Genomic DNA, 25,464 nt, shown 5'->3' with positions numbered 1-25,464 from the left:
AGACAAAACTTTAAATAACTAAAAGAAACTGATACATAGCCCATGCAATAGATACAACTTTAAAAACAATTAAACACATACTAAAATGTAACATTTTTAGCTTTTGAGTATAATTAAATGACTAGAACAACAACAGATAAACAGTTATACAAAAAAATAACAAAATAACTGACAGTAATGCTAAAAGTAACATTAAAATACTAATAAAGGTTTATCTTAAAAGTGGAAATGGTGCTAGATATAAGTAATCAGTGGTCTAAAATAGAAGTCACGAGCAAATTGCTAAAGCTAAAACAGAAAATATTTAAATTTAATAGATATTTAGAGTAAAGATAATTAATTTAAAAAAAAAAGTAAAGCATTAACAAAGGTTAGTTAAATGAAATTACTGTCAATATTGTAAACAAAAAGTAAATGCCAGGGAGCTAAGCTGAAAATTGAAATTAATATCTCAAAGCTTCAAGTTAGGCATCTTGAATTTACTAAGCCAAAAATGGAAAATATGAAAAATTGAAGAACCTAATGTCACTTTGAGATCTATGTGTGTGTGTGTGTGTGTGTGTGTGTGTGTGTAATAAAATTAAAGCTATAAAAAGCACAAAACACACATAAAACCATAAAACTTTACACATATTTTACTATTTGCTCCAAACTGCCAAACGTTATTTATTTATTTTTATTTTATGTTAAAAATCGATACATGTGGCAGACTTTTTCCTTTTATTTTGAATATAAGATCACGTATTTCCTGGGCTGATTTTGTCGTCTGCTGTTGAGCTTGGTGCTTCTTGGCTGCAACTTCCTGCTACGTCTTCAGACAAAAGGCAGGAAGTGAGATGTCGCTGGTAAATGTTTGTATTTCACGCCGCTACCTCTAGGTGGCACTGCTTTAAAATGTAAAATTGGCAAACAAATGAAACGGCAGTCTAAAAATTTAAGTTAAAAAAAATAAACAAAGTATGTGGTATGCACTCATGAGCTAACATGTTATTTATTAGAAACAATCTGGCAGGGTTGAATTCCTTTTTGATGAATGATTGTAGAAATACCCAGACCAGTAATTTATTCACATCAGCCATGATTATTTAGTGAAACATGCAATTTCTACTCCTTTCCTCTGGGAGTATTCAAAGAATGGAACACCAACACTGAGTAAAACAAACAGGTATGTACTGCAGTCTAGATTTCTGTCCCTGGCATACTTTCAAACAACAGATTACACAAGATAATGCCTTAAGGTCACAAAAAGGTGCATGAATTAGTTTTTACTTCTAGCTCGGAGCTTTGGTAAAACAGGCCTGTATTGAGGCATAGACAACTTTGTACACATCCCATAACTTGTCTGCCAAGAAGCTCTTCAGAAGTGAGATAAAACAGAGCTGAATCAGCTGAGGCTGCCAATAGAGAGAGTCAAAAGAGACGTGGAGAGAGAGAGAGAGAGAAGGACAGGGGGAGGGAGAATGGGTGATGATAAAACTCCACTGTGAGCCCTCCTGTAAGCTCAGTCAGAAAGCAAAGGAGCAGCTGGGACCAGAGAGGTAGGGAGTGCAGCGGAGCAAGGCAAAAAAAAAAAGAAAGAAAAAAAGAGACCCACCGGGCACTAAATCTCTGCACATGGACTTGTTGGGACAGTCAGTAGGCAGCACCTGAGTGACCACTTTAAGGAGAAAATAAGGCCGGCTAAGATCAATACAGGACTTCAACTGTCTTCTCTTTGGCATCCCTGTGGATGCACGCAGATTGATCTGAATGCTGATCTGCATCTTTTGATCTGAGCCCAACTTCTGTGGATATTGCAGCTTTTTCCAGCTACCACACCAGTCTGCTGGAGCCTGGACTCTATTGTTGAGTTTAAGAAGCAGCGGGGGAGAGCGAGGGAAAAGAGAATATTGCCATCCATCTCTAAGTCCCTACAGCCCACCCTCAGCTTTGGACGCCCCTCCTCTCAGCCTCTTCTTTTGCCCCCCTGTGCCCTCCACAACACCCCAACCCAACCCCCTTCAGCACCTCCACCCCCCCCCCCCCCCCCAACAGAGCAGAAAGCGTGAAAAATCTCACTAATGGGTTTATTTGCTGTCAGATCTCCACAGATCTGTCATTCCCTTGGACCATTCTGCTTGACACATTTCATAGTTGAGTAAGCCTCCTGGAAGTCTGGCTAGACTTAGCAGTGCCCCTGCAAACGCTGGGCTGGCTCAGAGCTCATCAAGAGGGGAGCAGCAGTCAGTCTGACAGTCTCTTGGACAGGGAGTCCCTGAAGCTGCATTCCTCCAGTCTCTTGTGTTTGTAAGCCTCGTGGGCATCTTCAGCTTGCGTCCAACCACACGACTGGTCCTTTTCCAGAAGATTTGGGTTGTTTCTGCAGGGATTCAGGTGCTGATTGAAAGACTGTGAAGATGTGGTGCGGGGCTATGCCTCTGGCCGTAGTGGCTGTGGTGTTCTGGACCCAGTGTGTCCTTCTAGATGGAGTGGATGCCAAGAAGGAGAGGAAGAGGCCAAAGGAGCCCACTCCACAGCATACAGAGACGTACAACACAACTCTATCCAACAGTGAAGAAGTTGGTGGGACCATCAAGGTATTAAATTCCAATGCAATTTCTTTTTAATATATATTTAGGACTTCAGATTAGTTTAAGGTTGCCTTGCAGATATGTGACATATACCTGTCAGCACAGGCTGTATAGAAATAGATAAATAAAGTGTGGCAAAGGTCGGGGCAGGTGTGCCCTGCCAGGTCAGGCCTCATACAGTTTGACGGACCAAAATGTGTGAAGCTCTAAATAGATGACTTCCCAAGGCATGCCAGGAATGTGGACATCTAAAGGGTGATCAATGCGTCAATTAGTGTGCGCTGCGGGTGCCTGCCTCCAGTGTTTCAGCTTATGTGAACAATTCAGGGTGCAGTAAAGCGAGATGAGGTATTTACAAACCTTTCAACACAAGAACAATGTTTTTATTAGAAATGAATCCCGCTTACATAACAACATTGCTGCGGTACACTTCCATTTTCAGGCGCAACAGTCGGCCCTTGACTCTGTTATTTATTGGTTTATTGCCGGTGTTGCATATTTGTGAAACTTTCCAACAGGCTATTTGTTTTGCTTTCAGCCCACCCATTATGTTGGCATTCTCGTGTAACTCTCACTGCCCTATATACCAGCCAGTTTCGCGGTAAACTCCACTCCTTTCCCCCCTCTTCTTGAAACCACACAGTGAGGTCTTCTTTGTGTCTCTAAGAACACTTTGTAGGTGGTTGTGGCCTGGCGCTGTTTATTTGACTTGGTTCGCCCAGTAAAAACAACAGCTATGAAGGATGACCTTGTGTCAGCCCTGAATCTTGCTGAAGATTGCACCCCACCGGGATCTCGCTGGTCTGCCTCGTCCCACAGGGAGCAGGGTGTCCTCACAAACACTGCTGCTCTTGGATTGCCTTGTAGGCAGTGATGTGACTCCTGGGAAAGTTAGCTGGAGAGGTATTATAGTACCTGTGGTGATGTTTTTCCCAGCCCATTGACGCTGTCATTCACAGGCCTACCCCGACTCCGCTGTGTCTGGGACATCCGATAGGGGCGGTGTGGCCCTGAAAACTGGGGCAGCATGCCGTGTAAGCCCCTCACAAAGCCCCATAGAAAGGGCCCTGAAAGGGAACACCTCTGTGAGGATTATCCCCCTTTGCCTCCCTCTCTAACATTCTTTTCATCTCATCTCCCACAATCACAGGGTAATGGCATAATCACTCTTAAGACGCAGTGTTATGCCCGACAGTGTCTTTGCCAAACACTGTCACCTCTGATAGAACCTGAGATTTAAGCGTGACATCTGTGGAAGAGGTTGCATTGAAGGTCGCATTTGTCAGTGCCACTCTTTCTGGGTTTCTCTTGGCGGGTATAGAGAAAAAGAAGAAGAAAAAAAAGCATGCCACACATCATGAAAAGTGGTAAACTTGCTTGTCTTGGGTAGTTTGTTAGTTTATCCTATTACACATCTGTTAGGGCTCAGAGAAAACAGCACGTCCATTGGAGCTGTCTTGGCAAGCAATTTGTATTCTCAAACAAGCCAAACATTTACACTCCAAATTTACATTTTTTCCCCCTTGTGCCCAGTGGAAACAGTTCTTATGATGGCATTCGTTTTCTATCTGACCAATCCTGTGTGTGGGCTGCTGGCAGTGGGCAGTCAAACCCTGCATTCCTCTGGAGATTTTCCATTTGAAAGTGATCACAACAGTGAGGTGTGGAGCTACGCTGTGAGAGGAATTTTTTTAATGAGATGATGAACATTTCAAACAACCGTGATCTCCGCGAGCCGTCACGTCTCAGAGGTTTAGTACAGCGCGTTAAAAGTACAAGGCTTATTGTGCACCCTGCTCTAAAGATGAGAGGAATCTGTCATTGCTGAGCGCAGTGAGGGATCTGTGATGGCTGTAATGGAGGGAGTCAAGTCAAACATCACGCCTGGCGTGTTGAGTAATGGCTGGGTTTAGCCTGAGGTGAGGGTTTTTGTTTCCTCTCTCTCATCTGTAGTGATGATTAATGCAGCGGCGTGTGGGACCTTTTGGATCAACCCACACATTGAGACAAAACTGAGTCCCTCAGGAAACAAGGCCACTGTGAGAGCACACACCTCCCACCGTTGGTGTGAAGAGTCCACAGTAAACTCTAGTTTCAGCCTGTCAGACAGTCAAAAAGGTTATGCTTATTTAACCTAATGGAGTCATAAAACAGAGGGAAAAAGAAACAAATAACAAACACTGTTTTGCGTTACATCTGAACTTGGGCAGTAAAATAAACCACATTGTTGTGTTTTCACCTCCCAGACACAGAGCGGCTGTTTTATTTGGATTTTGTCTGCAGCTTCAGGTTGATGCTGGATTTATATAAAAATCCCTTAATCTTGCCTAATTCTTATCATGAGTTGGTCATGTTTCTGTAACTGCTATTTCCAGAACTTCAGCAGTAAATTCATCAACTGTGGCTTAAAAAAAAAACCAACTGCAGAGGTCATTAATCATGGCAGGATTTTACTGAGAACCGATAATGTAGATGCATACACAGCGCACTCAGATATGAGTGAAGGGGAAGTATTAGTTCTATGTATTTTTTCAGGTTTGATTAGCTGATTTATTATCCATCCATCCATCCATCCAGCCATCCATCCATGCATCCATCCATGCATCCATCCCTTCATGCATCCATCCATCCATCCATCCATCCATGCATCCATCCATCCATCCATTCATTCTCTGCTGCTTATCTGGGTTTGATTTGTGGGGACAGCAGTCTCAGCAGAGAAGCTCAGACTTCCCTCACCCCAGCCACCTTCTCCAGCTCATTCAGGGGGACACCGAGACATTCCCAAGCGGGTCCTGAGTCTGCCTCAAATTTCCAGGGGGCATCCTAGTCAGATGTCCAAACACCCTCAATTGGCTCTTTTCGATGTGGAGGAGCAACCACTCTGCTTATTTTTTATTGTCCCTTGAATATAATGACTACCGGGTCAATGTTAGCTTGTGTTAATGCTAGCTAGAAACCGAGGACACACTGGAGGGATTATATCTCTCAGCGAGCTTGGGAATGTCTTGATGTTCCCTTGGATGAGGTGGGAGAAGTGGCTGGGGAGAGGGAGGTCTGGGCTTGTCTACCTAGACTGCTGCCCCAACGACCGAAAACTGGATAAAGGGCAGAACATGGCCGGATTGCTCCTTGGACAGATTCAGTTTTGCTAAATTTGGACTCTTTTCTTGCATTCAAATGACTTGTAAATTAGTCACCAGGAGCGTTCCTAGTATGTGGTTATATAACATAGTCTAGAACAATATTGGAATCATATAAAAAGAGGAAGATCTCATGAGTTTTTACTGTGAAGTGGCAAACTGTGATCTGTGATGGCACAGCATAGGTAATGCTTTTCAACAGCTCATTTTACCTACCACAGGGAAAATGAGCACTCACTTCCAATTTCAAAGCTATAATTTGTACACAAAACAGATGTGACACAACGATCAAAGTGTCTTTCAGCTTAGATTGCTTTTTATATGACGAGGAAGCTGAGATTGTCTTGAGCATAAACACAAATTTATTCACTTTCTCTCGTATGCTAGAAGTGCAACTTTGTTGGGACAACAAAGAGGCAGTTAGAAAAAAGATCAGGACATATTATGAGAAGAATGTTTGACCTTATCATTAAATAATAACTACATTTAATTTACACTTCCAAATATGTGTGATAGAGTAATTATGTTTCGCACACTGTGTTTGCCAATTGAGTAATAACACAGTGTGCAGAGAGCCGAGTCAACATTGCATGCTTAACTGTATTTACCTCTTCAGTGATAAATCTTTGAATCAATCTGTGTCTGTGAAGCATAGCGGTGGGGAACACGTGGGCGGATGCATGACAACTGAGATGCACGCAGGTTAGCAGGATCCCCTCGTCCCACACAGCCTGGGGATCCCTGCCTTCTGGGGCGGTGTTGGCCCAGTGTAAGGCCCTTCCACCCATGCATGGATGACTGCACAGGGAGCAGTGCAGGGATGTAAAAACAAGGGATTAGAGATGACTCTTAATCATCCTGTCCAACCTTAAACCTGCATGCGCAACACTTTCATCATCAGCAAAATGTTTCATGTTGTCGAGTGTGTACGAGCAGGTAGAAAAACAGATAAATAACAGATAAGTGAAAATAAGATAAGTTTGGCTGTACGCACACGGAAGAATTCAGGAGCTGCCTGCAGAAGAGTAGAGTTTCAGTATCTGGTTGCAGCCCCAGAGACATGTTTTAACAGTTGTGTTTGTGTTTTTGGTGGCACGCTGCCCCAGGGAAATATTTCCCGTTTTATTGCTTCAAATAAATTCTACTTAATTTTCCCCAAACTGCATGATAAACACATTTAAAGCGGCATACGTAGAAGATTTATTTGTGCAGGCCCAGGTCGGTCTTCTGTGGATAATAAAATCTTATAGGCTTCTGCGAATGATCAACAATCATCACAACTGATCCACTAATTGATCCAAAAGCTCTAAACTCACCATGCTGCGGGTTAATAAAACCATCTATCTTCACTCTTATGGTAAGACATGGATGCCAGGCACAAGCAGTGGAAAATGATTTGGTATATTTGCTCAAATAATAAGTACTGCACAATATTTAAGCCCTTTCGCTTCAGTATTTGAAGTTTGTTTGCTTTGTACTCAACTTTATTCGGTTTAAGAAGCAACTGTTGTGCTTTTTACTTCACTCTGTTAAAGATTTTGAACATGAAGCAGTAAAAGCTACCAATTTGAAAAAGAAATCGAAAAGAATAAAGATATTTTAAAAATTGCTCTCATGCAAAATGAACACTTACTTTTTGATGAAATCAGAAAAGTTGCCTCTTTCTCATTTCTCTATAAATAACTAATGCATCAGCTTTAACACTTACATAATGGTAACACATACACTGAAAACGTGTATTTTTATTCTTAATCCTAAAACACTGACAAGCTTTACTTAACAATATTATGAAATATAAATTACAGGATTTCTTTTTCTCTGCCATTTAGAGCTGGGTCGCTTAGCTCAAGCTGATGACTAAAGACAGGAAGCACAGCTAGCCAGGCTTTTGATTTTGTCTTGTTTTATAATACAAGATCAAATTATGCATTAACGAATGAGCTTTAGAGTTGCTTGCAGATAAACTTTTGTATCTTAAGACACAGCAACGTTAGCTGTTTCTCTCTGTTTCCCAGTTTTATGCTAAGCCAAATTATAGCTACCAAATTTCAATAAATAAATAACCTATAAATAAATGAACTAAAAGTTCTCTTTTTTAGAGAAAATATTGAAGGGAAGCATTTTACTTATAAGATGTAAACTTTTGTATTGTTACTTTTGTGCAATGTACCAGTACCACAGGCAGCAAAACAGAACCATAGCATGACACTACCTCCACCCTACGTGCCTGCTGCTGTAGTATTCTTAGGTTTAAAAACTTCCCCTTAACTCCTCCCATCAAACCTCTTGTGATTGTGGCCAAATCGGTCAGTTTCTGTGTGGGTGACCAAATTTCAGGTCAAACCTGAAGTTGTTCATTTTGGAGCAGGGCCTGCTTATTTAGTCGGCATCTTCTCATTCCACGATGATGCAAAACTGGCTTCACTGTTGATCATGACGCTGGTGTTCCAGCGTTTTCCAATTCATGGCAGGCTTGAGGCCTTGGTGGTTCCTGGATTGTTCCTGAATATCCTGACCAATTTCCTCTTATCTGAGGGTGACAGTTTGGGTTTTCTTCCAGTCCTTGGCAAAGTGGTGGCACATTAGAATAACTTGTACTCACCTAGGATTTGAAGTTGCTTGGACTTTCCTATTATTCTAAGAACAAATAAAACAGAACAGCTTTTAGTACCAGTTTGTTTTTCTGCACATTCAGATGTCTGTTTAGAGAAATTAGACTAAACATAGTCAAGTGGTTTTTGGTCCTACACTGCAAAAAAATAAACTATTGGTCAGTCCAACGAGTGCTGTCAAACACATCTTTTTTATGCCGGTGAAGAAAAAGTACCAGTTGTAGTCAATCATGGTCAATAATGAAAAAGGTTATAGACCTTGCCTCGTCGTATTAAAAGACTTTATAGAACCTTCATTACCACTAAGTGAGTGTATGAATATTAGATTAGGGAACACCACAAAGTCAAAATTGTGCAACAATTCCTCTTTTTAAAAGTCATTATAGATGAATGCTCTATAATCATTCCACTCTAGAAAAAGAGCATCCCCATCCAGCCTCTTCCACTTATCCTTTTCAGAGTCGCAGAGGGGCTGTAGCCTATCCCAGCTGCCATTGAGCGAAAGGGAGGGTACAACCTGGATGGATTGCCAATCTTACGCTGGCCAGAGAGACATACAACGATTTGCACTCACATTTACACCTTTAGAATCACAGATTAACTGAACCCAAACCTGCAGGGAGAACATCAGGTTGAGGCCCTGGACAGATACTGGAGTTGAAGTCAGGACCTTCTTGCTGTGAGGCAACAGAGCGAACACTGCTAACGAATGCATCACCGTGCTGGCCAAGAACTGCTCAAATTAAAATCCCCAAATGACCATGCATTCATGCTTGTACAACTACAAGTTGAAATTAAGCTCCAGAGATAGTAGCAGGGGGAAACAAGGTAACTTGTTTAATCTGTACAGAAAACTGAGAGGAGCGAATTGTATTGTTTTTTTGCATAACAAATAAGATATAGTCATAAGTCATTTGTGAACTTTAAAATCGCTGAGATGGATTTGATATTTTCTCTGCCAGAAACAATTAAAATCATAATTTAATGGATTAAGTTAACATCCATCCATAGATATTAGACTTTACATTCTTAAGATGAGAGTCTGAGTATTGAGACGTGATTTAGAGCCCCATCATCGACCAGGGTAAACACTGTCTAAAAGATTTAACGTTTCCCACCTTCAGACAGAATACCTGACACATTCTCATGGTCTGCGTTGGAAAGGCGTGTGCTCTTACCCGCTGAGAGACGAGGCCACTTTGAGGCACTCACACATCAGCGGTGATCAAAGCCAGAGCCCCGGTGTTCTTCATCAACTCTACGACTTATACCTGGATCCACTCCCTGTTTGTTCGTCACCTATACGTGCTGATACTGAGCTATGCAAAGGAATCCATAGTTTACTTTACAGCATAGCAGCGAGCGAGGGATTGAAGGCCTTTCGACAGGTTCTTCTTTGTCATACAGCAATATGGTTTTCATGTCTGCATGTGTGGAGTCTTTGAAGTTCTCGGTTGAGACATACACCCAGCTGCATGCAATGAATCAGACAATTTTTGGCAAGTGATGCACTTTACTGACAGTAGAAACAGACACGAAGAGAGCACAGTATATTTTATAGAAAAAAGTTTCTAAAGTTGATGATTAAATTATTTATACAGTGATTTGCAGTTATATTTTAGCTTAGAAATGAAGGTTATAATTACTGTGGTCAAAGCCTTTCTTCTTTGAGCACAGAAAATCCTTCAGGGCAAGGGTTTAATGGTTTAATTGCAATGGTGTGTATTAAAGAGGATGCCAAGCTCAGAGCATGGCTGATTTCCTGGCAATGATAAGAGGTGTAATTACCGGGCACATGTGTGGGCCAAATTAACAGTTTTATATCTTTGACACTGACCAAGAACAAATGTTAAGTGTTTACTTTTTGTCAATTGAGAGCCTGCCGGTTCGCCTCATCATCTCATTGTGGGTCTGTTTCAGATTGTACTGAGTTGTCTACAGCTCCAGCGTCAACATGTTGATTTATAGTATTTATCCAAGCTCACAGAGCTGGTATGTTACATTAATATTGTTTTGTTGTTGAGAGTTTGACAGATTTATAAATCAAACTTACAGCCAGCAGGTGGTTAACATAGCATAGTATATAGACTGGAAAGATATAATCAGGCTCTATCAGAAAGTCCAGGACCTGTTAAGCTCAGATATATTTGTTTTTTTAAGCACCGGAGCCTCTCCAGCTGTCATAAGGTGACAAGTGGGGTACACCCTAGACTGGTTACCAGTCTACTGGAGGGCAGAGATGAAATAATTTATAGAAATCATGTTTTTTGTTTGTTTGCTTTTTGTTAAATAAAAAAAAATACCGTGGGGACTGGATGGATGTTAGGAGACGATGTTAGGAGAGTGTGTTCCTGCTAGAGGTTGCTTCCTGTTAAAAGGGAGTTTTTCCTTCCCACTGTTGCCAGGTGCGTGCTGTCTCTCTCTCTTGCACGTCTCTCCATTATAGTAGGATCTTCACCTGACAATATAAAGTTCCTTGGGAGGATTGTTTGTGATTTGCTTCATATTTCATATAGATGAAGCAGAATTGAACCGAGACTTGCGTCCTATTTTTGGATTATTTTTTATCCCTCTAAGGTCAACGTAAGGTTTGTTTTCACTTTTCAGTCTAGGAATAAAACCATTTGTTTAGGTGCAGAATAATCTCTATAAACAGACATCCGAATATGAGCATGTTTGTTAGTCTGTATTAGGTTCGAGTAATAGCCACCAGTCACATTTGAGCAGCCTGTAGTTGAGTAAAGGTAAAATCTGGATACAGAGCATGGAAGGCCGTCGCCTATTGTCTGTAAACAATTTAGGTTTTCATTTGTTTTTCTTTTAAGTCCATCTCTATTCATTCAGAGCCCCAAAATATTTGAGACTAGCTGATTGGTTCCAATACTGGGCTCAGATACTAAAACTGCCTGAACCATGCACATTGAAAATAATGTGACACGTTCATTGGTTCATAGGTCTTGATGAATAATGATGCAGGAAAATGCTGTTCTACTCATGTTGGACCTCACATCCTCATTGAAAGGCTGAAAAATTGGGTTGGTGTATCTGGAACAGCATTAGAGTGGTTCTCCTCTCATCTCCATCACCGATCCTTTTCTGTGGCAGTCTCCGATTTTAGGTCATCCTCTACCTCCCTTACTTATGGTGTCCCTCAAGGGTCAGTTTTGGGGCCTTTATTGTTTTTAATATATTTTCCTCCCCTCCAGCATATAATGGGCTCTTTTGAGGACATTTCTTATCACTGTTATGCTGATGATATTCAGTTGTACGTTTCTTTTATGCCCGAGGATTTCTCTAAGCTTCAGCATCTGAATGATTGCTTAGATTTGATCAAACGTTGGATGGCTGCAAATTTCCTCCAACTCAACGAGGGGAAAACCGAAGTCCTCGTATGCACCCCTGATAAATTTTTATCGCAGATAGTGAAAGCCCTTGGTCCTCTCTCACTCTTTGTTAAATCCTCTATCAGGAATTTAGGTGTCACCTTTGACTTGAGTTTCACATTGGATGGGCACGTGAAATCTCTGGTTCGGGCCTGTTTTTATCATTTAAGAAATGTGGCTAAGCTTAGCCCAAATTTATCTCGCTTTGAGCTGGAGATTGCTATACATGCATTTATTTCGACGCGCTTGGATTATTGTAATTCGCTGTTTATGTGTCTAAGCAAAGGTTCTCTGGATCGTCTGCAGGTTGTGCAAAACGCTGCAGCTAGGCTTTTGACAAAATCCTCCAAGTACTCACATGTGACACCGTTGTTATCTCAGTTACACTGGCTTCCTGTTAAATTTAGAGTCAATTTTAAGATCCTGGTCTTGACCTACAGAGCTGTGCACGGACTGGTACCAGCCTACATCTTTGATCTGCTACAGCCCTATGTCCCTAGCAGGTCTTTGAGGTCATCTGATCAGGGCTTACTTGCTTTTAAAAATACTAAGATGAGAACTAAGGGTGATAGAGCTTTTGCCACTGTGGCCCCGAGACTGTGGAACTCTCTCCCCCAAACATTAAGAACTGTGGACTCAGTAGCTGTTTTTAAAAAACAACTCAAAACTCACCTTTTTAAAACTGCTTTTGGTTAATTTTTCGCCTGTTTTATTTTCTCTTTTTAAATCTTTTTATGACTTGTAATCTTATGTGCAGCACTTTGTGATTCTGTCTTGAAAGGTTCTATATAAATAAAATGTATTTATTTATTTATTTATGAGCTGGCAGTGAATCAGTGAGCTTGAGAGCTGCTGGATTTTGAAGTGTTGGATTAACTGTTTCCCTCTGTTTTCAGTCTTCGTGCTAAAATAAACAAACAAGCCAGTGGTGTTTGCTTCATATTTAGGAGATGGAAATAAAAGTAGTATCAATCTCGTCATCTATATTTTAGCAAAAAAAAGCACATTTTGTTAAACATTTGCTTAAAAGCTTATAGTATTGTTATGTTAACGAATATCATAAAATAACTTGGCCTCCAGTCTTTTGGAAACCTTACTGAGTGAGTAGTGTAAAGGTATTCTTGCCCAAATCAATCCCTTTTATCTGTCTCCAAGCCTCAAATTCGCAACAAAAACAAAGATCAGTTTGACATGCAACGCCTGTTAAGTGGTTTATTTTGCCTGATGTCAGAGAAAAGAGAAAATCAGAGAGTGAAAAGCGGTGTGTGTGTGTGTGTGCTGCAAATCCCCAAACATGAAACAGTTTTTTTATTCCAGCCTAACAAAAAGACACACAAGGATTTACTCTGTTGCGGTGGAACAAGATGCAAGTCTTTAACGGTGAAGAAAGGGCCATGTTGGTTTAGCAGATAAGTGATCCGTGTCCTGCTGCCAAACCTAAACAAATTCCATTTCAGACAGCTCACCTTCATGGCTCGTCTTTATCTCCTCTTCCATCTCAGCTGAAGACTCTTGACATTCGGGGAAGGGTTAGGGTAAGTTTGTGAGCTTGCTGTGATTGGAAGTCATTCAGCCTCACATTTTATAGCAAAATAAAAACAAGCAAGTTGTAGCACTACGTATAAAAACGTTTCATCCAGAGGACTTCTTTCTTTCTTATCTCCCCCGTGAGATCTCACTCACCTAAACAGCAGTTTCTTACCAGTTATTTGAGAACATACACCCTGATTGGAAAACACGCAACCCTTTGTTTATATACTATATTCATGCCATCTTACTTATTAAATTTTCCATCATTAGATCTAATGAGCAGTATTAATAAAAAAATACTGGTTTGTCTTTTAGTGAGGGGGAAAGTGTTGGCCACTTTGACATGTTGTTATAAACTACAGTAATTGAGGCTTGCGGTCCACAGAATCGACATTACACATAGACAGGCAGACTCATTTTTCACCAGGGTGCTCATGGAAATTTTCATGTGCTGAAAAAAAAAAAAAAAAACCCAACTACTCTTAACAAAGTTTGTTTACATTCATTCCAGCCTGTTGGGCAAAATAAGAAGTGACGTGGCACACGAGTGAATTATCTGGAATGAAAAAATAAGCACAAGGTAAAGCTTTCGGAGGACGATGGTGACTGATGGGCAGCTGAGAAGCTTTGCAGTTGACTGAGCAAGAGAGACAGAAAGAAAGACATTTCCCTGTTTGACCAAAATGACTATAAAATATATGATTATTATATAAATTGAATTAACTTTTTAAAGGTTTGTCTGACTTGAAATCTTGACGGAGGGCGTGCGTGGATTGCGATCGTGACGTTATGAGTCGACACTCATGTTGCGCTAATAATTTATACAGACGTCTGTTCTGGTGCAGGGTTCTGATCACCAGAGGGTGGATCCACTGGGATCATGGATGGACTTTGTGAAACGACCCGTTGGAAACTTTCCTGGAAAATGTCGCAAACGCAAACGACCACTGGTAAACCCAGAAGATAGGCTATTTGTCCCACAGTTATTCAAAAATGTTCACTTTAAGCCATTTTATGTACAAAATTTTTATGCTAAGTTGGATACATGATTATTTTTTGTGTCTCTGTCTTCCATTAGCCAGGCCCACCCGGTCCTCCAGGTCCTCCAGGTCCCCAGGGTCCTCCTGGCTCTCCTGGGGCTCAAGTAACTCAGGAAGTTCTCCTGCAGGAGTTCAAAGAGATGATTAAAGGTAGAAGCCTGTTGATTTTTTGTCCCAATTCATTTATTCTCCTTTTTGGGATACAAGGTTGTTCTTTTCTTCATCTTACAGTTATACACCTTTTTTACAATATAATCCTGAGAGAATAGTTTAAAAAATTCCTCTTGAGTCACTGTGTGCTGGGCATGTTTCTGTCAGAGGCTACAGAGAGGCGAACAGCAGCCTTGGACAGACAAATCAGCCCCAGCCAGCTACCTACAACCATCCTCACCCTGGAGGGGATGACCTCGTACCGCAGAATAGAAGAAGCTTTCCACTGCAAGCTCAAGGGACCCGTAGTGGTCGACAAGAAGACTCTGGTGGAGCTCCAGAACTTTCAGACAGTAAGTTTGTTTGAAGCCGAGTAAATGTTTATAAATCGGTCCAGCTTTGTTCCCTGCTTGCGGCTGAAAAACTAAAGTTTTGGCTAACCATCCCCTGCAGGGTTTCACATTTTGTTTCTCTGTCGTAACCCTGAAAGAGTAAGTGTTTTGCTAATCACTGCTTACTTTGCATGTGGGAGAATTATGAGGGGATCATCCCCTCACTGGTAACTGGCACTGGCAAAGCATGCAGTGCCACTCCAAGACTCAGACTGCCTCTTTGGTCAAAAATATCAGCTTTTTCTATTCTACACATCACTCTCTGGGCGGCTTACAAAAGGCACTCTGTCTCAGACTTGGAATAAAGTGTGGAGAGGACAGAAATAGACACTGTTTGAAACAGCATGCTGTAGTGGAAGAACTATGCCCAGTTAGGACTAGCTGACAAGGCTGGAGGAGGGTGCAGTGGGCTCTGCACACTATTAAACATGCAAACACAGAGCTATGTTAGTGAAGACGTGTTACTATGGCTTTGGAAAGTTTTAATATTTTTGCAGAGTCAGAACTATAGAGGCACACAATGAGGCAAAGGATAAAAATAAGGTCTGAGTCCAGGGGCCCTATTTATTATAGATTCATGGTTTAGACTCCATGTGTTAAATGTGATAAACTTTAACTCATCTGCTGCATGTGCTCAGGGATAACACATTTTGTGTGAATTTTGACACAATGTGTGCTCTTTTAAAAATTTCTTACATTTTTTAATGCAAATATTTGTACACACATAAAACAAAACAAAAAACGATAGAAGCCACAAATAGCCGCTGATCAAACCTGTTTATGAGCAGCAGCCAATCAGAAGAACTTTGGTTTAAAGGGATGGTGGTCTTAAAGTTGAAGTGTCCTGTCTTCCTTTTCTCTCTCCAACCGATTGTGGCACATGGCCGCCCCTCCCTGAGCCTGGTGCTGCTGGATGTTTCTTCCTGTTAAAAGGGAGTTTTTCCTTCCCACTTTCACCAAAGTGCTTGCTCATAGAAGTTCATATGATGGTTGGGTTTTCTCTCTATGTATTATTGTAGGGTCTACCGTAAAATATAAAGAACTTTGAGGTGACTGTTGTTGTGATTTGGCGCTATATAAGTAAAATTGAATTGAATTGAACTGAATTGAAAGTGCTGAAAAAGCTTGTTTCCAACAAGGCCCAGTGTAAGATAAATTATTTTGAACTGGGAATTATGCAGTAATCCAAAAATAAAATATGGAACTGTTGCATTAGAACCCAAATATTAATAATTACTAAACAGTGGTATATAAAGGGCGGGTAAAATAACCAATAGTCACTGCCAGTTAGGCGTGTTTTAAATTCCTGCCAAAAAAGTGGATGAATCAATCCAGCTCATATGGGGAACACGGTTCACAGTCTATCAAGATGGCCGGGAGCAGTCCCCACTCCTACCAGCAATCTCCTATTTATCACTTTGATTTGCTATTCTCCTCCTGCCTGGTCCTCAGCGTTCCCATGCTACATCAGCATTTAGGTTTAGTAGCTGCACGTTCGTGTAACGAGTGAAAAATCCCTGGTTTGATCTGGGGAAGACACACAAATTCCTTTGGGGTTGCATTAGGAAGAGTAAAGAAAAAAATCTGCCAAATCAAACATGTGTTGCTACCCATCGTGGCAACCCCATATGGATAAGGGAACAGGCGAAAATAGCTTATGCTCCTTCACATCAGTAAACCTCCACGTGAAAAATGGAACAGCCTTGTCTCATTAATGCCATAATCCATGCAACACCTTGTGCATAAATGAGCCATGGAGGCAGTTCTGTCATAACTGTGCCACAGCGATGACAACGTGCAGAAAGAGCAGTGGCTGTAGGATTGTTTCTGCTAAAGTGCCCTGGAAGCACACACAGAAGACATACTTAGTGCTCTGTAGCCGGGCCTTTATTTTGTGGTCCTGTATACTGTTGCCATAAAACATATCCATTATCAATCTTTTTTTTTCCTGTGCTTCCAGCCGCCTGCTAAAGGAGCTTTCCTCAGAGGGTCGGGAATGGACCAGTCGACTGGGAGGTTCACAGCTCCCATCACAGGGATCTACCAGTTCTCTGCTAATGTCCATATTGGTAAATCACAGTAACTTTCCTATAAAGCTTATTACTGTACATATAGCAAATACTTAAAGCCCCTGCTCACTAATAGTCCACCCAGATAGGTCTTGGCCCTCTTTTTGGATGATTAGACCTCCACTAAGGAGTGAGGGCATGCTTCCATTCTCCTCTTTATGCTTTTGCTGGCTTTGTTAAAACAGTTAAACTTTTCACAGTTTTGTGATAAGAAAAGAAGCCTTGATTCTAATCAAGTTCATACATACACACACACACATATATTTATATATATACATAATTTTATACATTCAAGGTAAAGGTGTAAAAATTTGACTCCCTATCAGTTTGGAAACACTGGGGATTACAGGGTTTAAAATCACAGATCACTGAAACCTCGCTGAAGCAGAGACTCTCTGAGCAGCTTAGCAGAGAAGCAACTGTTTACAGAACACCCAAACAAGCTCTGTTTGTTTGACGAACCACTTCTCGTGCCATAAGAAGCTGCGATATGATTTTAAGTCCAGTGCAAATAAAAAGTAGCGTCTCATTCGTTTGACCACTCCATTGTCATCTTATCATCTTCTGATCCTTGAATGTTTGAAATCTGGCCCATTGTCAGACATGAAAAAATGATCCTTGGCTTTGTATTATAGATGGGTTTTTAAGAATTGGTGTTAGCTTGTAATAAATGCGTCACCGCTTCACCATTAATCCACCGTTTGTTTAATGTCTAAATTAGGAGTAGTGGGAAATGTTTGAGCTACAGTAAATAGTGTGGCTGAAACCGTAACACTAGACTAAACTGATGTATCATTGCAACTATAAATCCCTAAAAAGTTAATTTATAAAAGTTGATTTGAACCCTTATGTGTGGAAATCCAGTCATTTAATTGCCTGTTTATAATTAAGAAGGTGATTACAGGATATATATACACATACTCTGAGGCCCATTTTCTTAACCATTTATCCAACTTAGGGTTGCAGAGCACGGGAGCCTTTCCCAGCTGTCATAGGTTGAAAGGCGGGGTGCATGTCAGTCTATCACTAACACTGAAGGCTATCGAAATTCAGTTTAAAATTTATACCTTTAAGACTCCTACATATAAAGGATAACTTAAATCTTGGTAATCCTTTATGCAATGATCTTTTTTTTTTATTGAAATGACATATTACATCTCTTGAAAGAAAAAAAATGGGGGTAAAATGTCAAAGAAAAAGATTAAAGTAACACGTTCAGAAGCAAAAATCACATCCCCACAAATTTACAATTTTTTTCTTGTAAAGTTTCCTTTTTTTCATAACCTTTGCACTTCAATCTTGAAATGTTAAGAGTTTTTTCTTGTTTCTAGTGTAGTTTTAACCTTATTGACCTATGCTGTTTCGTCTTTGTCTTGTATTTTAGCCTGTTCTAACCTTATAGACTCTTTTTGATGTTTTAGCTACTTTTGTAACTCTTGCTGTCCTATCTTATTTTACAGATCACAATGAGGTGAAGAGGAGCAAGAGCCAGCTTAAGGCCAGGGACAATATTCGGGTGTTGATCTGCATCGAATCCCTCTGCCACAGATACACGTATGTATCCTGTAAGGTTGTTAAATATCCTGAAGCTCAGTCTCCTACAGACTCAGCCCTAAATCCCCTCAATTATGCACCTAATCTTTGTAACAACGTAGTTTTGGCACGTTAGTGAATAATATCGCCACCAATCACAAATAAAATCAATCTTGAGTAGGTTTCAGTATTACTACAGTCATCCTTTGCATTCTTGAGATTCTTGCTTTGTCAATTTACGTTTGGCTTTTCTCCTCTCACAGTCATATTTTAGTGGTGTTTAATGCTTCCTTAACTTTCACCAGAAGTTACGAGCTGTTAAAGGGGTTGTCTGTTACACTTTGTGTGGAACCAGTTTGGCATTTCCTGTATAAAAACAGAGCAGGTCTCTAAAAGGAAATGTCCTCTCATTTAGAGGCCTTGTCCTTGTCGCCTAACTAATCTTTATAGACTCACCTTTGACACTGCAGGCAGCCTGTTACATGCAACAGCACAGCAGAGAACTGCTCTAGTTTGGGATGTGGGAGGCAAATAATGAAGCATCAGATAGGGTGGGCCTGAAGGGCATTTATTTTATTTTATGTTTTTACAAAACCATACCAAATCCAAGTTCTTTCCAGTATTTCAAAATTTCTATTTACATAAAGTCAGTGAAAGCTGTTGAAATGAATTGTTCCCTGAAGTCTCTCCTGGACTGTGCAGAGCTCCACAGCCTCCCTTTCAGTGTGGTACAATGAGGGGAATGCATAAATAATATTATTATGATGGGTTACTTAACCCAAAAGAGTGCTTGGCTTTTGCTTTTTTGAGCCAAAGCCCCAGCCAGTCTCGCCCTCCCACTCATGAAAATGCAGAGAATGTGAAATGAGGCTCATTGTGATGGCAGTTGGAGGGAAGGCCAACATGATTGATTTGCCATAAAAATGTATCATTTTCCACTAAACAGGAGCCAGTGCTCTCACTGTGTGGTTAAAGGCTGCAGCTATGTTACAGCCATCTGTGCAGCCTCTGAGAGTGCTCAGTTGCTCAAGGAAAAGTTTGACCTTTGGGTCAAACTTGTCTTTATGCTCTTTTCTTTCTTAAAGTCAAACAAGAAGATTGAGATTATTCAAACAACTGTATCATGGATTCTGAAGCTGCCATAAGAAGCTAGCTAAGACTTGAATAATATAGGCCTAAAGGCTGGAAGGCAGCCATATGGCATGCGCAATTCACGAATGAAAAATACATATTTCCCAACCAGTTGGCGAGAAGATGCTGGAGGCTGGTGGCAACCCCTGGGGAAAAATGGTCACAAAGAGGTATATGGTGTGGCACCAAAAACCTGTTTGCGGTTGCTTTGTTTCCTAGCAGGTTGCTATGGTCACCAGTGTTTTGCATGAAGATGTCGACTTATCTGCAAATAATTGCCATTTACTCGACAAGAGGTCGTGAAACTATGAAGAGTGCCTGCAGCCCAGAAACAAGGACTCTTCCCCTTCAAAGTAAAAGTTTCACTTTTTGCAATATTGGCACAACTTTTACTTTGATGGTGAAGTTCTCAGTTTGTGTCAGCTACTGGTTTGCCATGGAACGTGTGGCACGTGGCAGCATTTTGAATACTATTAAAGAGTATTATGTGATCAGTGGAATCAAATGGCTCAAAAATACAGAATTTGTATGGAGAATACATTTTGATTGTTTTCCAAGGTTTTTTTTTTTTTTAGTTTGGAGCAGTTGATTTTCCTGACATTTTACCAATAGACCCCGCAAGCCAATGTGTAATAGGCATAAACAATCAACACATAGTTTCCCTGTTTACCCTTAAACTATGTCAAAGGAATAATTCCTCTCATCTAAAACTTGGCAGTAAAGTGAGCATGCATATTTGGCCAATGACTAACTATCCCTTTAATATAAGGCCTTTTTCACTTGGATGAAGTTTATGGGGTTTTAAAGAATGCAGCTTTGACATGTTTGAAAATTACTCAGAAATGTTATTTTTTAATCTGATTGCAGTTCACTGGAGATGATCGTTGGCTTGGAAAGTAACAGCAAGATATTCACTGTCAGCGTGCAGGGACTGCTGGAGCTGCAGGTGAGCTCAGGGACACACAAGAGTAAGACATAAAGTACTCTTCTACACTCTTTCTACATTTATTTTTATTTGTTTCTGCTCTGCAGGCTGGGCAGTACACCTCCATATTTGTGGATAACGCAGCTGGCGCTTCCATTACAATACAGAACGGTTCAGATTTCATGGGCATGCTGCTTGGTGTATAGCCTCAAACACGAGCAGGGCATCCTCCAAGCTGTCCACTGCTGCCTTTTATTTTTTTATTTTCTTTCAATGGACTGCTTATGAGCACCGCCACACAGGACCAAACCACAGGGGAGGCTTGAAGGAAGGATGTAAGGCTGACATTGACTTGACTGCTTGTCAGATGAAAGTCAGTGAAAGGACAGTGTGAAGCACTCATGGACTGAGTTTGTTTCTCACAGCGCACTTCCACCTCCCCCCCAGGAACTTGGACGCATGTTGCTTCACAGATAGAATAACCTGAAAATAAAATGGAGAATATGTTTGTTACAGTATATTTTTCACGGTTGTTGAAGACCTTTGCAGTAAACCAAGATTTTTTTTAATGTTCTCTGTAGTGGTTGAAAGAGCTAGGGAACACAAAATAGTAAATTTGTGCATTTAATGTATATTGACATTCATGTTTTTTCTTTTCTATCTATTGTCTAAACACTCATGAACTATAATTTTGTTGGATTACAATCCAGTTTTATTATATTATATGGTACATAGACTCCTTGAGTACACTGGACAGTTAAAATATGCTCAGTAGACAGGCCTCATGTGGTATTGTATCATAACTGTTGCTGCATTTTTAGCCATTTTAGCTTCAGTTAAGACTGAAATATTCAACGGTGAGAGGATGGATTAGTTGTATAGAGTCCCACAGACCCACAATCCTACAAATTTTGCTGATCCTCTGACTTTTCCTCTACAGCCAATATGTGATGCTGACATTTATAATTTTTGAGTTAAATATTTGAACAATAATGCCATGAAATTAACTGTTTGCTCCAGAATAAAATGTAAGCTAATTTCATCTGTGATTCCTGATCTTTTCAGATGGTAATTTGACTTGTCCCACAGTTTTGTTTATGACATCATTTTAGTGCCAGTTAACAAATGCTAACATCCCTGTAACATCACCAATTTAATACCATAGACTCTATATAAAAAATGGATGTTTAAGAAATGAAAGTACTACAACGTACCTTAAACTGCATTCTATCGATGGCCAGCAGGGGGGCAACTAAATTTCTTTTGCCAAAGAAGTATGTCTGAGAATGGCCTTCCACTCTCTTATTCTATGACTTCTGTAAGCAATTTCCAGATATTTGTTCTCAATTGCTAAATTCAGGTGATATATATGAATAAACGAAAGTCTTTTTTTTTTTTTTTGAAAAAGTAAGGAGGATTATGCAGCATATTCTTATTTGCTGAAACGGGAATTCATACTACCAATTCATAGTTCATGTCCATTTGTGCAGGTATATTGCTACACTGAGTGAAGGATTTTGTTTATGCTTGACTGGAGTCCTTGAGAAAAGCCATCAGCATGTAACAGATAAGCAGAATGCTGATTGGCTGAAAAATGGAAAGGGAGTGAAGAAAGAGTAGGATTAGCAACCCCCCCACCCCCCACTAAAGATCAAACAGTGGCTGCAGTGGACACTTTTTATTGTTTGTAACATTTGTAACAGTTTCACGTCAACACTTTGTATGTTGTAACTTTGGTCTTCTCTGTGGTTGGCCGAAGGTCCAACAACAGCACAAGCTGCCCTCTGGTGACAGCAAATAGCTAAAACATGTAGACAATGGTCTGCAACGCTCTGTGTGGTGACCAGTACACAACAATGCCGGTTGCTTAAGAACAACAGATTCATGTGCAGCATAGTCAGTTTCTATTGGTGATGGTAAAAACTTGACTGTCAAAATGGGTCTTTCGTAACCAGTGCCTGACTACATCCATACTTCATATACAGTCTGTGGTTGACACCTAGCCTTTTAGACTATAGAAAGAAGACTTTTGCAAATACTGCTGAGCATTTTTATCTTCAACTCATCTGAGAGGCAAGAAGTTAAAAGTTTGTGATCTCATCCACCTTGTGTGGATACTCCTTTTCCACCACCTGGATATGTGTCCATATTGTTTGCGACAAATGCCAATAAAATAATTAGTTTTTAATGTCATGTCACGAGCACCTTAGTAACACCATTGTCAGTCAAAGGCTCACTCTTTTCGTCATTTTTATCTCACTCTCAAGCAACCATTCTTCTGCTTCATGTTTACACCTGGAATGGTCAATGCAATACATTTATAGGTCAGTTAGTATATAAGGAAATTAATATACTCCAGTTTCCCTGTAAAATATTGTGTTTTTACAGCTTTTTAAAGATTACGTAGAACAATGTTTGGATGAACTAAGATTTTTTATACAGTCCCCTATGTTTTATCTTTTACAAACCTTAAATATTTTTATTGTATTTTATGATTTTCTTGACAAATACATGTTTGTAATTTATCATAACTGATATATTAGTAAGTTTGGGAAGCATTGAAATTTGATATTTATGTTTGAGATCCACAGTTAATGCCATAATCTATACAGGAAACCACAGAATTAAAAAGATAACTTTACTATTTTTTAATTAAAATATTCTGTAAATTGAAATAAAACTCTTTAAAATGTTGCCACGTGGTGTCTGCACATAATTTAAACATGTCCTTACACGATTATAGTCATTGATTGCTTAAGATGTGAGGAAAATTATCAATATCTTCATTTCAGAAATTCATTATCAGAATTTGTATTTTATTTCTCTGCAATATAACAAAGCTTTTCATGCCTCTGTGCCTTTATTTGAATTGTAAAATACTCGAAATATTTCAAATACCTCTGCAAGCAATATGGCAGTCTGCCAAGTAAACGGCTGCATTTACCTACCTGCTAAAACTGCCAAAGACACAACATTCAGGTTAATGCCCCCCTGAGAGCTAAATATAATAGCTGTTTTGTCCAGGCTACTTTTCACGTGTTTTGTTTTCCTCGAATGTCCAGTTTAATTGAAACTAGATAGCTGCTGTCCCTCACAACATCCTGATAAATCAGGTCTTTATTGCTACTCTTGCCGTGCTTATTAAAAAGCTTTGATACGAGCATATTGTTTCTTGGGTGGTCTCACGAGCCACAAATGCACGTCCAGCCAGTGAAATGAGGTTGTTTGCATCCCTGCATGAACATATTATAACAGAGGCTTCTCAAAGAAGCATTGCTGACATGCCAACTGTCACATACTGTACCCAAGGACCGACCACAAGAACGTCGCACCCATGTGCTATTCCAGACACCTACTGTAGCACACATTTCAGACAGGAATAAGCTGCTTGCTGAAGAAGCACACCCAAAATTTGGAAAACAAACATTACATTTTTATTTAGAAATGAGCTGACCAACATTTTTAGGTACCACGTAATATTTGTTCTTATTCCCCCACAATTTAATTTTCTACCAGTCAAGAGGAATAAAGACGCTGAAAATAACACAGCCAGGATTTATTGAGTGTATTAGGTGAGTGGGATCGCCGCAGCATACTCACTTTCCATTTTTTCATAAGCTGTAGTCTGTCAACAGGTTTAACTGTGCAGGGATGACAGACGATATAATATTTGCCTTTTCATTGCTCAAGAAGCAGGAGAGTGGCACACACTTGTGAGTTTTGATTGTCTTATGTTTTTTTTTTTTTCCAAAATGTGTTTAATGACAGCTATGCGAGCATGTCGTAACGCATTCGCTGCCCCGCAGTGGAACACGGAGCCTGCCAAAGTGGTTGCGAAACCAGCCTGCGCCACGACTCTGACAGGAATTTCCCATCGCCCCATTATCAGCATCAGACAAGCTGAGTGATTGCAATTACATCTGCCCAAATGCTAAGAGCAACTGCTTTTTCTCTTTTCCCCTAAGTGAGGTATTATGAAAGGCCCCATTGTGAATCTCTGAGGTTCCTGTCTGCCCTGTAAACCAACATAGTTGGGCTGTGTAGCTTTAATGAGGCCTTAATTATGAGATTCCTCTACCTTAGTCAATGACTCATTGGGTGATGGCTTTACGCAAATCCCTGTTAGTACAGCTTCTTTAAAACAACTAAAGGATATGTTTATCAATTTTTAATCCAGACAACTGAAAGCTCTGAAGTCTTTTCGGAGTGTAAGAACTTTATAAAATGACATTAGCTGGATTTATGTAGTGTTCAAACTGCACAGTGGATTACTTCTGAAACCTCTACACTGTTAAAAAAAATGTCTATGTGTTTCTAAAGCCACTGATTGAATATTTCTTTATAACCAGCCTCTTTCAGTGATTGGTCAGCTATGAGGAGGTGAGAGAGGAGGTACTAACTGTCTAAGCTCTGTTTTTCCATTCGTTACTTGGCTATTTGTGGAAATTTTCATGTGAACAATGCAATGCACTATGAGTTAAAGTGAAGTCAGGCCCATCCCGCAGTTTGTTCCCCACTTTCTAAGCCTTTTTAACCAAGTATGAACAAATCTCATTATTTAAGGCGTTTGTGGCCTATGATATAGGCCTGGTCTTTACTGCAGTTTAAAGAAATGTGTAAAAGATGCTTTGAGGGAGATTATATTCAGTGGATTCAGTATGTGGCTGCTCTATTTGTCCCAAAGCACTCTCTTCTTAACATGCACTTTTTATCTAATGACCACCGGGGAAGCGACACCTTTGATCACAAAAGAAGTCCAGTTACATGTAGGTGAATGGGTAAGCAGGGTTCGGCTCGCTCAATTACTCAATCAGATTCAACCCTCAACTAAATCCATTGGATTATCAGTAGTTAGTCTGTTATTTCTAGTTCAGGGAGACCACACCTGACCTTCATTGCTGTTTACAGCAATACTTTAAGGTAGATTTTAGGCAGGTTTTATGTAGTAACCTCTGTATTTGGCTGCTGAGATCTGGCAAGTCTCCC

General features: G+C 40.2%; 1 protein-coding gene across 1 annotated transcript; it reads left to right on the top strand.

The window, feature by feature from the left end:
* The first annotated feature begins 1,407 nt into the window (after positions 1 to 1,407).
* On the top strand, positions 1,408 to 21,070 carry c1qtnf12 (C1q and TNF related 12). Its single transcript, XM_085146444.1, has 8 exons — positions 1,408 to 2,576; positions 14,084 to 14,188; positions 14,317 to 14,428; positions 14,597 to 14,781; positions 16,781 to 16,889; positions 18,350 to 18,443; positions 20,421 to 20,499; positions 20,586 to 21,070. The coding sequence occupies exons 1-8, from the start codon at positions 2,397 to 2,399 to the stop codon at positions 20,682 to 20,684; spliced, it is 963 nt and encodes a 320-aa protein (XP_085002570.1). The 5' UTR covers positions 1,408 to 2,396; the 3' UTR covers positions 20,685 to 21,070.
* Positions 21,071 to 25,464: the final 4,394 nt, after the last annotated feature.

Source organism: Neolamprologus multifasciatus, chromosome 20 (genome assembly GCF_963576455.1).
Source record: "Neolamprologus multifasciatus chromosome 20, fNeoMul1.2, whole genome shotgun sequence".
In the NCBI taxonomy this organism is placed as follows: Eukaryota; Metazoa; Chordata; class Actinopteri; order Cichliformes; family Cichlidae; genus Neolamprologus; species Neolamprologus multifasciatus.
Note: the sequence above shows the minus strand (reverse complement) of the source record. Positions and strands in the feature narration are given on the sequence as shown.